We start from the raw sequence: 14,085 nt of genomic DNA, 5'->3' as shown, positions 1-14,085 counted from the left end.
TTCTTGAGTAGAGCATGTTGGATTACACTGTGTAGTTCTGGAGAAGAGTCATCCTCTGAAGTGAGTCAAGGGCAATTACTTATAAAATGACTCCAAACCCAAAGCACTTCATTAGAAGAAAGAGACTGGATAGGACCTAGTTTACTAGCACTGAGTTCACGTTTTCAGGTGTGATGCACAGTGATGACATCAGACAGAGAAACAGCATAATGATTACTTGGCATGATAAATATCGGATTGGCCCTCTTTAAAGTAGGGTGCATGCTCCGTGTATAACCAAGACTTCAGTAGCAATATGAAATAGCCAAGAGTCTACTGGACCAGTGGCTGATCTGCTGGTGGGAGCTGCTTCACTATCCCAACAGAAGAGCTCTTCCCAGTGCTGTGGTACATCTCTGCCAGGCTGTATCAGTAGCACCTTAGTCACTCCGTTGTGGTGGCAGTACTATTCCCGGGTGTTGTTCCGTTTGCCATCAAGCAGCTCTTTTCCTGTTTACAAACATTTAATTTCTTAAATTTTTAAAATTACTTCATTTTGTGTATAGTTCACATACCGAGGGGAAGAAACATTTTATCTTTTAGTGGTATCATAGAAAACACTGACTTTGTAAGTGACCTCTGAAGTTCTTCTTGGCTGACTTCCTCCATCAAGAGTGCCTAACTTCAAAGTTAGATCAGGTATTCAGGGCCTTGTCCAGGGATAAAGAGTGCTCTGAAACCTCTTCATCAGTCAGCCCATAAAAATAAAATACTGAAAAATCAAATTTGTTCCCAGGCCATGCCTTACTATTAATGTATTTAACTGAGAATGGGGGTAAAATTTTCAGTCTCTTACCTTACTAAGTGTTCAGAGGAGAAAAACCTGATAGTGCTCTTCAACCTCAGAGAACAACTTTTTTTATACTGTAGTTTTCACAGTGAATCTCTATTGTACTATCTGTTGAGATTATTTGATCTTAATGTTTAAGTCTGTTGATGAGATGAATACTTACTGAAAGCTGAATTTGTAGTTAAATTTCTGCAGAAGTAATTTTTCTATTATTTTCTCTTAATAATGCCCATTCACAAATTTAATTGCATGTCCTCTATTGGTAGAATTTATGTAGTTAAAAATTAAAGTATTTTAAAATAGATGGAAAACAAATGCGTTTTATTCAAAAGCACTGTTTGAAGGGGAAGGGGCGGTTATAGTCATCTTTAATATTTGAAAGTTAAAGCAGATCTGCAGATCTGGAATGCCGGGATTTTAGAAAGGCATTACCTTTAACAATACTTCCCAAAAAATTAATTTTTTGACTTGCTGTTTCCACATTGTTTTTTTTTTCCCTTCCAGGCAATTGCATTGCCTCCTATTGCTAAGTGGCCTTATCAAAATGGGTTTACTCTTAACACCTGGTTTCGTATGGATCCGCTAAACAATATCAATGTAGATAAGGATAAACCCTATCTCTACTGGTAAGTAACTTACAACGCTGCAGTTATGGTTTGTTTTGGCTTCCGAATAACAGTTAATCTTTCTCGTTGTTTCTAGTTTCTGCCATGCTTCCCTGCCCCCCCCCCCCCCCAAATATCTGCAGATTTTAATGGCTGCTTATGTATACAAACTCTTACAAAGTCATCTGTCCTTTTTGCTTTGCAATTTATAAATCCATGGATGCAAGATGTGCCTTGTAGGTAAACCATAAAATCTAGTGTGGTGGTTTGTTCAGGAATTTTAAAAGGTATGATTTCTTAGAGCTGTAAACTGAGAATGTTGTCATATTTCCTGTTTAAGCTTCTTGGCTGATGTCAGTACTACAAAACAAATCTGTTAGAGTGCAGTCTGCACGTTAGCTAGAGGTAATAGAAAGTAGATCTGTGAATATAAAAATGGCTCACCGATCACCTCTTCCCAAAAATGGAAGCTATATTTCATAGTACATTAATTGCAGGAGAGGCAATTTTAGTTTACTCTAGGTTTGCTGTTGTGATAAAAATAGAAAAAATCATTACATCCTTAATAAAGCCCTCTGGTATTTAGAAATTATGCTATAATAGTAAAAATGTTTATTCTATTGGTCAATCATGAAAAAAGTTTTTTCACTTCAGAAATTAATTATATATCTGATCAAGTATGGTTGTCTTAGTTGAAGAAAAAAAGGAATGAGGAAAATAAGGAACCTTCTGTTGTGTCAGAACATGCTGGTAATTTCTTCAGTACTTCATTCTTTATGTATTTGCTATTTAGTAAGCTTACCTGTTCTCATATTTTTAAAAACTGTATATCAGCTGTGTAGACAGCTTGTCAAGCTTTAGCAGCTCAGGAAAACAGGAGTAGCACAAGGAGGGAAGTAACCAAAAGTAATGTTTCTCACTTTGTAGCGATTCCAGGTAGTCTAAAGAGCAGAAGTTTTTAGTATCAGCTGAGGAGAGGACCAGCAAATGTGGTCTCAGGAAGGTACTTGTACTATCAATACATAAAAATCTTACTGTGCGTTTACTTGGAAAACGAAAATAATTCATATTTTTTATGGAACAAATATCTGATTAAAAATAACTTAGGTTTATTCTGAAGAAAAAAAATAATACATTTTTCTCTAAATTACCATCTGGGATAATGCTTTTCCATATGTCCATTTTCTGCTAAGTGCTATAGTTATTTTACTATGGCGATTTTTTCAAGCTGTTGGGTATAGCTATGTTTATTAGTATGATCTATATTTTATTTATTTTTTCAGTCTGTCAAGGACAATAACAAATGCAATTATAGGATAGAACATGCATACAGGAATTTAACATGATCATTTCTTTCTCAGCCAGAATTTACGTTTCAGAATTGGCAGCTTTAGGTGGTGTATTTGATTTGAGAATTTGTTATTGCCTCAGAACAGGAAAAGCATACTCCAAAGTTGCAGAGCCTCTGATGTATGCTGCTTTTCTTATGGTTAATAGTGTAGAACAACCTTTAGCCTGAATGATGAATATGATTCCTTCTGATTCCAATATAATACAGAAGCAGCAATGGCATTAGGTTAGAATAACTTCAGATGTTTGATTATTTATTTTTTTTTATACATGTTTTTTGCTGTGAGGTAGTTCTGATGTTTATTATGATGTGATTACAATTCTTACTGAATTCTAAGATTTTTGAGCATGCTTTTTAACATATTTTTTGCACTGAAATAGTTTAAAATTCTCCGTGTTAAGCTTTCCTGGATATTTATGGATACTTCATATTTGTCTGTGTCAGAGGGAATTTAATTCTGGTTCCATTTTTAAGTATATTGATTTAGACCTTTCCTCTAGCCTATATACACTTTGCTACAAAGAAGTGGTATAGCTTAGAATAATTAGAATAACTGCCTTGTATACTCAGACATCTGTCTTTAATAAACAGATTTTTCCTTAATTAGAGTGGTTGGTTTTGAACATGTCAATGAATAAACCCCACAAAGCTGTCCTTCGAGTTATCAAAGAAACCTGAATTTCTTCCTTCAAAAGAATTCTAGGTCTCACCTTAACATTATACTCTAAAGAATATAATTTTTTATTAACATACTTCTTATTAGGTACAACCATAACATTTCCATGTTTGCTTAAAAATGTCTACTGACAGTATGATTTACCTATAGTAAGTAACTTAATACGATATCTGTTTATTAGATTGATTAGCATAAAGAGTCTAGCAGAGTAAGAAAATATTTTTTTTCTGAGTTTATCTTTCCCCATGGTTGATGTGTGCTTTTCTTTGTTTTCATGTTTTTTCTGTTTTCATAACCCGGAACATGCCAAAATAATCTCTTTTATATTTTGTTGTTGCAGCTTGGAAACCTGGAAAGTATAGCCCCCAAACATACGGAGTTTCCACTCTCTTATTGTAGTGCATAAATGATAACCTCTCTAGTAAGCATAGGTATTTTGCTGCACACGCAGACTCTTAAGTAATCTTTGGGCATATCCGTGCTGAATGAATGACGACGTATCTCACACACACACACACACACACACTTGCAAGCGCAAATCTTTAATTATAGTTCAGTGTCTCACTTTCTTATGTTACCTTGTTAAGGAATATATGTAAAAGGAAAGTATTTATCAAGAGTGGGAAATAAAATTTCTGTGACTAACAAGGTGGAACTTTGCAAGTGCTTCATATGAGCCGCAGAAAGAAGTCAGTCTCACAGAAATCAATTGCCAAAATTGAGGCTGTGTAAATGTAAATACACATAAGAGAAACTGAATATGCCAAATTCAGAAGGAAATTAGGAACAATGCAAATACTTGTCATTTTTATATAGTGTCTTAAACCAAGCCATAATTAATAATTAAAACCAAGAAAAATATTCCAACTAAGTCATCCATGTAAACTTCTTTATGCAGATTTTAACTTGGCTACATGAAAGGTCGAGTCACACGCAACCACCACCAAGAGAAATATACCAAAGCAAAGATTTATTTTCTTTCAATGTGCTTTTTCGGCATGTAATATCTTTCTGTTGAACTAGGTGAAAAATGTGGCATATACATTAACTCTTTCTTCATAGTTTCTTCTTAAAAGTCATCTGTCTTTTAAACAATCTTTATTTTGAAAGCAATAACTTAGTAGCATACACAACTTCAAAGAGGACTCTGATTTGAAAGAGAGGTTCTGAAAGAAACGTCAGCTAGAACGGGTTCCGCAGGACCTTCTCCAGTCAGGGTTTTTTAATATCTTCACAAACGGAGACATTGCATCCTCATCAGGAGACCTGTACCAGTCTTTGACCACCCTCGCAATGAAAAAGTTTATCGGTTTCAGTTTGAGTCCGTTGCGTCTTGTCCTTTCAGCGAGTATCACTGAGAAGTCTCTGGCTCAGTCTTCTTTACTCCCCACCCATCGGGTAATTATACTCGTCTTCTCTTCTCCAGGCTAAACAGTCCCATATCTCAGCCTCTTCTCATGCGTCAGAGGCTTTGATCATTCGGTCCTTTTCTGGACTCAGTCCAGTATGTCCACGTCTTCCTTGTACTGTGCAGCCCAGAACTGGACGCAGTACTCCAGATGTGGTCTCTGCAGTGTTGAGGGCAGGGGAAGGATCCCCTCCCTCAACCTGCTGGCAATGCTTTTCCTAACGCAGCTCAGGGTACCGCTGGCTGCCTTTGCCACGAGGGTGAATTACTGGCCCACGGTCAACTTACTGGCCACCCACGCCCCCAGGTCCCTTTCTGCGAAGCTGATTTCCAGCTGGTCGGTACCCAGCATATACTGGTGCTTGGGGCAGTTCCTCCTCAGAGGCAGGACTGCATTTTTCTTTGTTGATCTTTGTGAGATTCTTGTTGGCCTGTTTCTCCAACCTGCTGAATGACTGCACACTTTTCTGGTATATCAGCTACTCCTTCCAATGCTGTATCATCTGTAAGCTTGCTGAAGGTGCACTCTGTCTCACCATTCAGGTTATTAATGAAGGAGCTGAACAAGATTTGTCCCAGTATTGACCCCTGGGGTACTCCAATAGTAACTGGCCTCCAACTGGACTCATACCACTGATGACAATGCTTTTAGCCCAGCCGTTCAGTTAGTTTTCAGACCACCTCACCATCCATTTATGTAGCACATTCTTCATTAGTTTGTCTTTGAGGTCATTACAGTGTTGAAAGGTCTTGCTAGAAAGTCAGGATAAACATCCACAGCTTTCGTCTGCGTCCTCCAAGCCAGTTGTCTCATTGTAGAAGGTTATTGGTTTGATTGAGGATGATTTTCAATTTGTAAATCCATGCGTGCTATTCCCAATCATCTTCTTAGGTGTGATCCAGGCTTTAAATCAGCGCAGAAAGAAGTGGCCAGAGGCCTTTCTGATGGGAGAGAGCCATTACATCAGCTTGACCATGATGTGAAAACTGATGCTTAAAAATGGAGAAGGGAAGCAAAGAAATGCTTTCATATTTGCCAGATGTGAGGGAAAACTGCTACTGTTCTGTAATTAGCTAAATGCTAAGTGCTGCTTCAACAAATGTAAGCCAATTTGTTCGTTGGGTTTTTTTTAAATAATTTTAATTATCTCTGAGGATGATGTTGAGCAGCTGCTAAGTGACCGTCTATTAATACTTTTCTATTGGACCATATTGTAGCTTTCTTACCAATTACAAAATGAGTGTGACAATCCTGGAAGAAAATTAGAAGTCTTTGACATTTGCATGGATTATAAATAACAGTAAGGAGAAAGCTTTGTTGCAGAACAGTCAAGTTCAAATGGTAAGATTCAGAATTCTATAGCACAAATTTTAGTATAAGCAAACCAACGTCATGTGCCTGGCAGTGAATAATGGGTGCCATGCTTATGGAATTAGTAGTTCCATGTTAGAAAGCAGTAATTACAGAAGGATGTTAAGGGTTATTGTAGGTAACCAACTGACCATAAACTGCTTTTTCATTGCTCTAGCTGGAAGAGCTAATGTGTTCTTTTCAAGAATAGTCTGAACAGAGAAGAGAGTAAAAGTGATGTGATCACTTCCTGAAATCTTGGCAAAAGCATTACTGGAATGCCATTTACAGTTAAGGATTGCTACTTCTTCTAAGAGACTGTGGAAAAAATTGGTACTATTCAGAGAACACTCTAGAGTGAACTGTGCACTGGAAAACACATTTTATAATGAAACCTTCCAAGAAAAAAATAAGAAGTGATGAAACAAGGATGCTCTTGACTTCTGTTTTCAGAATTCATGCAAAATCTCATTTTGATGGATTGTTTAATCTGAGTTCCAGTGGGTAGACAGCGAAATAGGAGACGCCAAATTTTTAGACACACGATACTGTGGTCACTTTAACTATCACAGTTATAATAAGACACGGTATATAATAATAATCACAGTTTAATAGATCATTGGAAAAGTTTCCTCAAAAATGAGATGTAGATTCTTTGTCATAAAGAAAGTGTAAATTTAGGAATTTCGGGCTAACCTTAACTGCAGTCAACTGGGAGGTCTCCATCCTCTAAATCTCTATAATTGTTTCTGCTAAAAAAGGACATGGGGTGACATTACTTCTAAGCAAGGCCTGGAATTCGATAAAATCAATCCAGCTATAAGATTGGGGTTTTGGTGGGGTTTTTTGTGTTTTGTTTTGGGTTTTTTTGGGGGTTTGTTTTTTTTTTTTTTAAGACATGCTTTCTTTCAAATTGTGTATTGGGCTCTGTAAAAGAATTAGAGGGTGAACTGAGGCTGGATTGTCATAATTGTTGGTTTTGTCCTTAAAACATCCAAGTGCTTCCACAACCATTTAATGGAAGAATGGCTAAAACTTCTGAAAGAGCATTCTAAATTTTATATTTACTGATGTGTAGGGACAAGGAAAAAAAAACCAAACGCACCCCCTCCCCAAAAAAGCCACAAAGCAAGCCGTGTAGACTTTTCAGTCCTTCTCTAGAGCTAATAATAATAGAGATAATGCAGAACAGATGCAAAAGTACATAATGGAATTCTGAAGTTAGTAGAAAAGAGAATCTTTTTTTTCTTCAGGCAAGAATGAATTAATATCTTCTCAATCTCAGTACTATGATCGTATGTTAAATTGCTCATAAAATCCTAAGCTAAAGAAACTGGAATCACTAAACAGTTTCACCAGTGGATGGAAGAATGCTTACCTGCTATTGAAGTGTAATAACATCCAGTAGCTGCTTTGAGAAACTTGCTGAAATGAAACATAACTATAAGGGGTTTATGAACGATCTGTAGTAAAATTGTATACCAGCTGCTATGGGAGGTAGTTAAAGGCTCATAAAACCATATGGGTGTTGACAGTACTGCTCTTGTTGTCTCTGTGCATTTCATTTTTGGATGTGGCAAGTTCTGCATGTGTAGGTAATTGGTAAGAGAATTTCTGTGCAGTATCCTAAAGACCAGTCCTAGCATACTTTACCTTTGGCAAGAAATAAAATGTGAAGATTAACATAATCTGTATATTATAATGTTGAGGTAAACAGAGAATATATTTGAGCTCTCAGTTTCTCAGCTACTGTTGTATTAGAATGCTAATTCGTTTGGGCAGAAAAAAAAGTAAAATCTTGGCTAAGCTTCATGGTCAGAAAATCATTTGTTCTATTCCAAGATGAAGAGAAGAGTCCTGCTAAGAAATGAGCTATTTTTTCATCATTTCATTGCTTTCTTGTCTTCATATGCTGAACTCCAGGAAGTTACACGTGTAAGGGCAATTCAGTGATTAAAATTTCAGGAACAGCCTGGTTTGACCATAATGGTGGCAAAATCAGCCCAGTAACTGGGGGTTACAAAAGGGAAAAATTGTAAAGGTGTAGGCATTTCTTCAAGAACCAACCATTCTTTTTTTTTTTTTTTTTTTTTTTTTTACGGAGTGTTCTCAGTGTATAACAAAATGCTTACTAGCTCCTGTTCAAAGTGGTAGGATGCATTTTACACAATTTTAATAATGTTTTATCAGGTGAAAACATGATGGTATTTACAATGATTGGCTGTTGGTAATTTAAAAAAAAATATTTGACATCTCTAATCAAATAATAGTACACCATATGTCAGAACGTAGTGAATCTGTGTATTTTTTTCAATATCCTTCAGAATAGGATTCTGTTAGCCAAAACTATTTTAGCTTGTAGAGATGACGTGTTGCTGAGAAACAAATTTGGCATTGTGAGAGATGCAACTACCGGGCGCAAAGTTCTTTGAATGGCATAAAGCCCCAAGGAGGTAAATGAAAGTTTCAAAGTATCCCACAACACACTCAGCTGCTCTTACTGTAAAAGCTGTATTTTAACGTTTTTAACCTTCATGTTATTGTACAAAATTCAGTACTGTGGTCGTGCATGTTATTTGTCTATATGGGTAATGTAGGTTATATAGATATATGAGTAATACTGTCCTGTGAGGCTGTTCACTGTTCCTTTTGTTGTGGGGTATAGCTGCCTATGGGGTCATTATGGAAGCCAGATCATTGAAATGATCCAGGTTAAAAATAGTCTTCAAAAGACGCAGGGGAATGGCAGTGTTATAAATTGTCTTCACTGTTGAGGTCAGTGGTGATGGACAGTATATAATTTTTCTCTTCATTCTTAGATTATATCTTAGGTTTATTTAAAGAGGATTTTTTAGGTTTATTAAAGCGTGTGCCCTTTTTTGGCAAGGAGGGTTGTGTGGAAGTCTGTACAAAGGGCTGTGGCAGGGAATAATGATCCTTTCCAGTGCAGCAGCTTGAGGGGAGAGAGAATTGTGTACGACGTATAGAGGTAGAAAGAAGAATGAGGAAACCACAGCCTGAATTTGGGAAAATAAAGCTTCTGCAGCACCTTAACAAGTTGCTAAAGGGAAAGAGCAAACCAAGGCATGTTTCAGGGACAACAGATGATCAGAGATCATGAGGCATATTATGCTGCAACTCTTAAGATGACTGAAATCAAGACTGGAAGTAAGGACCTCTGTGCAAGGACCCGTTAGGGTGGAGAAGAGTCGTCTATAGATGTTACTACTCCTGTTCTGTTTAGCCTTATCACTCTGTTTTCCACATTTAATACAAGTATTCTAATTAATTGTAACAAAAGTGGCTTTCTAGAGTTTGAGAATTTCAATTCCTCTTTTTGACCTCTGTCCTAGTTTCAGCTGGAATAGAGTTAACTGTCTTCCTAGTAGCTGGTACGGTGCTATGTTTTGAGTTCAGTATGTGAAGAATGTTGATAACACTGATGTTTTCAGTTGCTGCTAGTAGTGTTTAGACTAATGTCAAGGATTTTTCAGCTTCTCATGCCCAGCCAGCGAGAAAGCTGGAGGGGCACAAGAAGTTGGCACAGGACACAGCCAGGGCACCTGACCCAAACTGGCCAACAGGGTATTCCATACCATATGACGTCCCATCTAGTATAGGAACTGGGAAGTGGGGGCGGGGAATCGCCGCTCGGGGGACTAGCTGGGTGCCGGTCGGCGGGTGGTGAGCAATTGCACTGCGCATCGTTTGTACAGTCCAATCCTTTCATTATTGCTGTTGTCATTTTATTAGTGTTATCATTATCATTATTCGTTTCTTCTTTTCTGTTCTATTAAACTGTTCTTATCTCAACCCACGAGTTTTGCTTCTTTTTCCCGATTTTCTCCCCCATCCCACTGGGTGGGGGGGCAGTGAGTGAGCGGCTGCGTGGTGCTTGGTTGCTGGCTGGGGTTAAACCACAACCTCCTTTAAAAATTCCCTCACAGGAGAAGAACATCTGAGCTCTGACCACCTCAGGGTCTAGTCACACCACCTGTCTTGTAACGTGTTTATTATTTTCAGAAGGTCATGGTTTATCAGCTATATTTTTGACAGTGAGAAAAGAGGAAAATCTGATTCTCTCCTTCAGTAATATACACATACAGATTTAACTGTAAGCTTCTGAAGATGGAATTAGATCTATAACTATGCAATTTTTTTTCATATTAAAATCAAGATTGTATTTGTGTAGCAGGGTAGATGAAAGAGATGTAGAATTTCAGCAGCAATTAAGTAAGATGAAATCTGAACTTAGTATTTGCCTGTGCCTTTCACCTCTTAATGTTACTAGGAAAAACCTAGTTAAAGTGTTTGATGAAAATGTTACAACAATGAAACAATTTAAAACATCATTATTGTAATAATACGAAATTATTTTTGTAAGTCACCTGCATTAAGGAACTGAGAAAGTGTTAATTAGTGGGCTACAGGAGTATATACAAGTATTCAAAATTAGTAGTGTCTTTTTCTTCTTATACTGCAAAGCTTCATTTCAGAATTTATGGATGAAGTATACCATTTAGACCTTGTGTTTCAGCCATTGGTTATTTTCATAACCTGATTGGTAACGAGTTTAAAGAAAAAAAAAAAAAAAAGAAAGACTAAAAGCTTTACAAAGTGAGCTCCATATTAATGATAGCAGACTTCTCATTATTGTACTTAGCTTTTCAGAAGGGAATAAGTGACATAGCTGTGGATAAGGACTTCCCTTTTTAAAAATGCTCTCTATAACATCATTCATGAATTTCCACCGGCTACCTTTGCAAAATGTTTTTTTTTAAGAAGTCCAGAATTTCTTTTTACAATGATTTTGATTTCAAATATAAGTAGAGAAATGTCTGAGCTTTCTGCATTATCTGTCTTCATGATATTTGTCACAAGAAAGCTGGAAACTTTTACTAAACATACTTTGTTAAAATTGTAGTCCTTTATCAATTTGACAAATGAAAATAAATCCACAACTCAGATGATTAAAATTTCATAGATCATTAACCTAACTAAATCATAAGTCTCGAAACAGAAATAATTCTTGTGCATAGTAATTACCTTGAATCCAAATTTGTAAGTCATACCGGCCACACTGTTCTCCGAACCCCATAAAATTGCAAGGTATCTCACATTTGTTCTGTGATGGATTTTTCTTTGCAGCTTAAATCAGATATGTTATTTTGAATGATGATGAATTAGGAAACTGAGGGAAAAACCTGAAAGGTACAATATTTACCATCTTGGATTTTTGTAAAGAAAAAAAAAAAGTACTGATTTTCAGAATGTAGCCTGGAATAAAGTTAGTGATGAAGGTTAGTAGCTCCCCACCCCAAAAAATGGTGGGGAGAGAAGATATAAAGGAAATTAAGTTCACCGTTCCAGGTACTATTTTCTTTTCTTTCTCATGGCAATTTAAAGTAATATTTGGACCTTTTTATTACACAATAATTCCCCTTTTTCCAATTTCATTAATAATTCTTTCTTTTCAGTTTCCGCACTAGCAAAGGTGTTGGGTATTCTGCTCATTTTGTTGGCAACTGCTTAATAGTTACATCACTGAAGTCAAAAGGCAAAGGTTTCCAGCACTGTGTGAAGTATGACTTTCAGCCACGCAAGGTAAGCAAAGTGGTATTTATGATAAAGAAAAACATTGAAAATGTGACAAAGTGCTTCTGGGATGAAGGGCTAAAATCCCTTTAGTGCCATAGTGTTACTATTAATTTCAAATTTATAAGTAGCTTCTTTGATAATCAGTTACAGACCAGAATCAATTCAATAAAAATGTAATAATTTATAAAGTAACACTTCTATAAAGTCAACTTGTTTTTAAAAATACTGCTTAATTAACTTCAGATAGAGAAGAATTTTGACTATTTATAAAATGCTTGTATTTTATGTTTAAAAGGTCATCATTCTATTTTTGAACATTGTGTACTTAGTAACTTTGGTGCCAACGTCTGGAACAATTTTGCTGGCAGTGCTAGAGTTTCATTATCTGTTGCTGGGGGATATAAGGCTCTGAACTTTCTTCTATATCAGTGGTGGTTTGGGATTTCTCATTTTTCATAGTAAATCTTGATTATTTCTCCAGATCATAATAGTGTTCATTTCTACCGTATGCCTAGTAGTCCTAGGAGAACAATCATTCTGCTGGCTTCAATATTGCAGTTAGTTGACTGAAGAATTGACTTTTCCGTACAGCAAGCATTATGTGTTTGTCATTGATAGCAGCCTTGTATATATTTTGCTGTGATGCTCATTTCTTTTTTTATGGTCTTAGAATTTGTATATTGAATTTCAGGGCTTGTTTTGTTTTGAGAAACAAATCTCTTAGGGAGGGAGTGCCATTGTACACTCATCAGCTTTATGTTCTACTATTTTTCTTGGTATGTATTTGTGATTCGAAATCACCAATTCTAATTCTGTCGTGTAGCTTTGAGGTCATTTGTGTTTTTTTAAAACATAGTAATGTCTTTTTCTAGCATATTACTCAGGGATGTATAAAGCCTTATAAACACATATCTGCTGAGTGTATTGAAATGAATCAGTTCTGTTTTGCAATTTTTATTTAATTTTATAGCCAGAAAAGACTTTTGACGACAGTTCAGTTTTCTTCTGAAGTAGCACGTCTGATGCTACTGATAAACACTCAACCTAGGAACAAATGGAATTGTTAACTTTTGGATTATGTTATTGATAACTAGCTTTTGGGATCTAGCTGATCATTTCTTCTTGATGAAAAAGCAGTCTTTCATATTTTAGCAAGGTATTCTTTTGATAATTTTTATTATGAAAGACTAGTTTCCTTCATGCCATCCCTGGAACATTTTAGCTCTTGCTATTCTACTTAAAACAGTTAATTCTGAAATACTAGTACATGTATATCTCATTATATGAATATCAGTTTCAAATTGTGATCTGCTGATCTGCTGAAGTATGTCCAAATATAACTTTCATGCCTTTTTTTCTCATGCCATATTTCTCAAAGATCATGCTTCATACACTTTGGGTCTTATGTCAGATGTAGAAAGTATTTGAAATAAATCTTCCAGAATATATTTACAAATGGTTTCATATGATGTATTTTTTCCATTAGTAACTTGTGTGTACATGTATGTGAGAAGGTACATAACACATAATGGAGGAAAGAAAACCTGTCAAATACAATTCCTGGCTCTAATAAGTCGAAACATACCCTGTTTAACATGTAGCTTGATTTTCATGTTATTTAGGTATTACATTGGTTCCACTGTGCAAGCATTGAATGTGTAGATATGTATTCGAAAAATGTGTACCCATTTACAAAGCAGCTTGCTGTCCAAATGCTGACTTGAGAAGTGTGATTTTTGTCATCAGATACACTATTTTCTAGCCATTTGGTTACATAGACATTTCAGCAATAGCTTTTGCCAGAAACATCATCCTCATTAAACTTCTGAATAATGTTTTTTAAAATTTTTTTCTTCAATGACAGTAAAATTATATATTCAAGCCACCTGGTCAAAAGCTTTATGCACGCAGACCAGAAAGATAGTATGTTCATGTGAAGATCTTCGCACTGTTAACTATGTTATATGACACCATTCACAGAATAATAGGTAATCTTAATTTAAAACTTTAAGATGTGTTAAGTGGTTACTTTAGGTTTTAATTAGTCTATTTTAACAACATTATAAAAGCAAGTATTTATAAAAATACAAGGAGAAATTTGATCATCATATCCCCAAATAGAAAACATGGGTGTAGTATAATAGATTGACATCTCAACAGAGTTAAACTAGCTTTGGCAGTGTTGTGTTTAATATGTCTATACTTCTTTTTGGGACTCCAAAGTGAAATTTTTGTGTATTAATAACCCCCAGTAATTTTCACTCCTT

The 14,085-nt window shown here is 35.9% G+C and overlaps 1 protein-coding gene across 15 annotated transcripts in view; it reads left to right on the top strand.

The window, feature by feature from the left end:
• The window catches only part of NBEA (neurobeachin), a 514,437-nt gene that overhangs the window by 106,322 nt on the left and 394,030 nt on the right, over positions 1 to 14,085 (top strand). For all 15 annotated transcript variants that reach the window (XM_030042222.1, XM_030042221.1, XM_030042209.1 and 12 more), the window contains exons 5-6: positions 1,334 to 1,455; positions 11,698 to 11,824. In XM_030042222.1, coding sequence (XP_029898082.1) covers positions 1,334 to 1,455; positions 11,698 to 11,824 — 249 coding nt within the window. The remainder of the gene's footprint in view (positions 1 to 1,333; positions 1,456 to 11,697; positions 11,825 to 14,085) is intronic.

Source organism: Aquila chrysaetos, chromosome 19, assembly GCF_900496995.4.
Source record: "Aquila chrysaetos chrysaetos chromosome 19, bAquChr1.4, whole genome shotgun sequence".
Classification (NCBI taxonomy): Eukaryota; Metazoa; Chordata; class Aves; order Accipitriformes; family Accipitridae; genus Aquila; species Aquila chrysaetos.
This window is presented reverse-complemented; position numbering and strand designations above follow the sequence as displayed.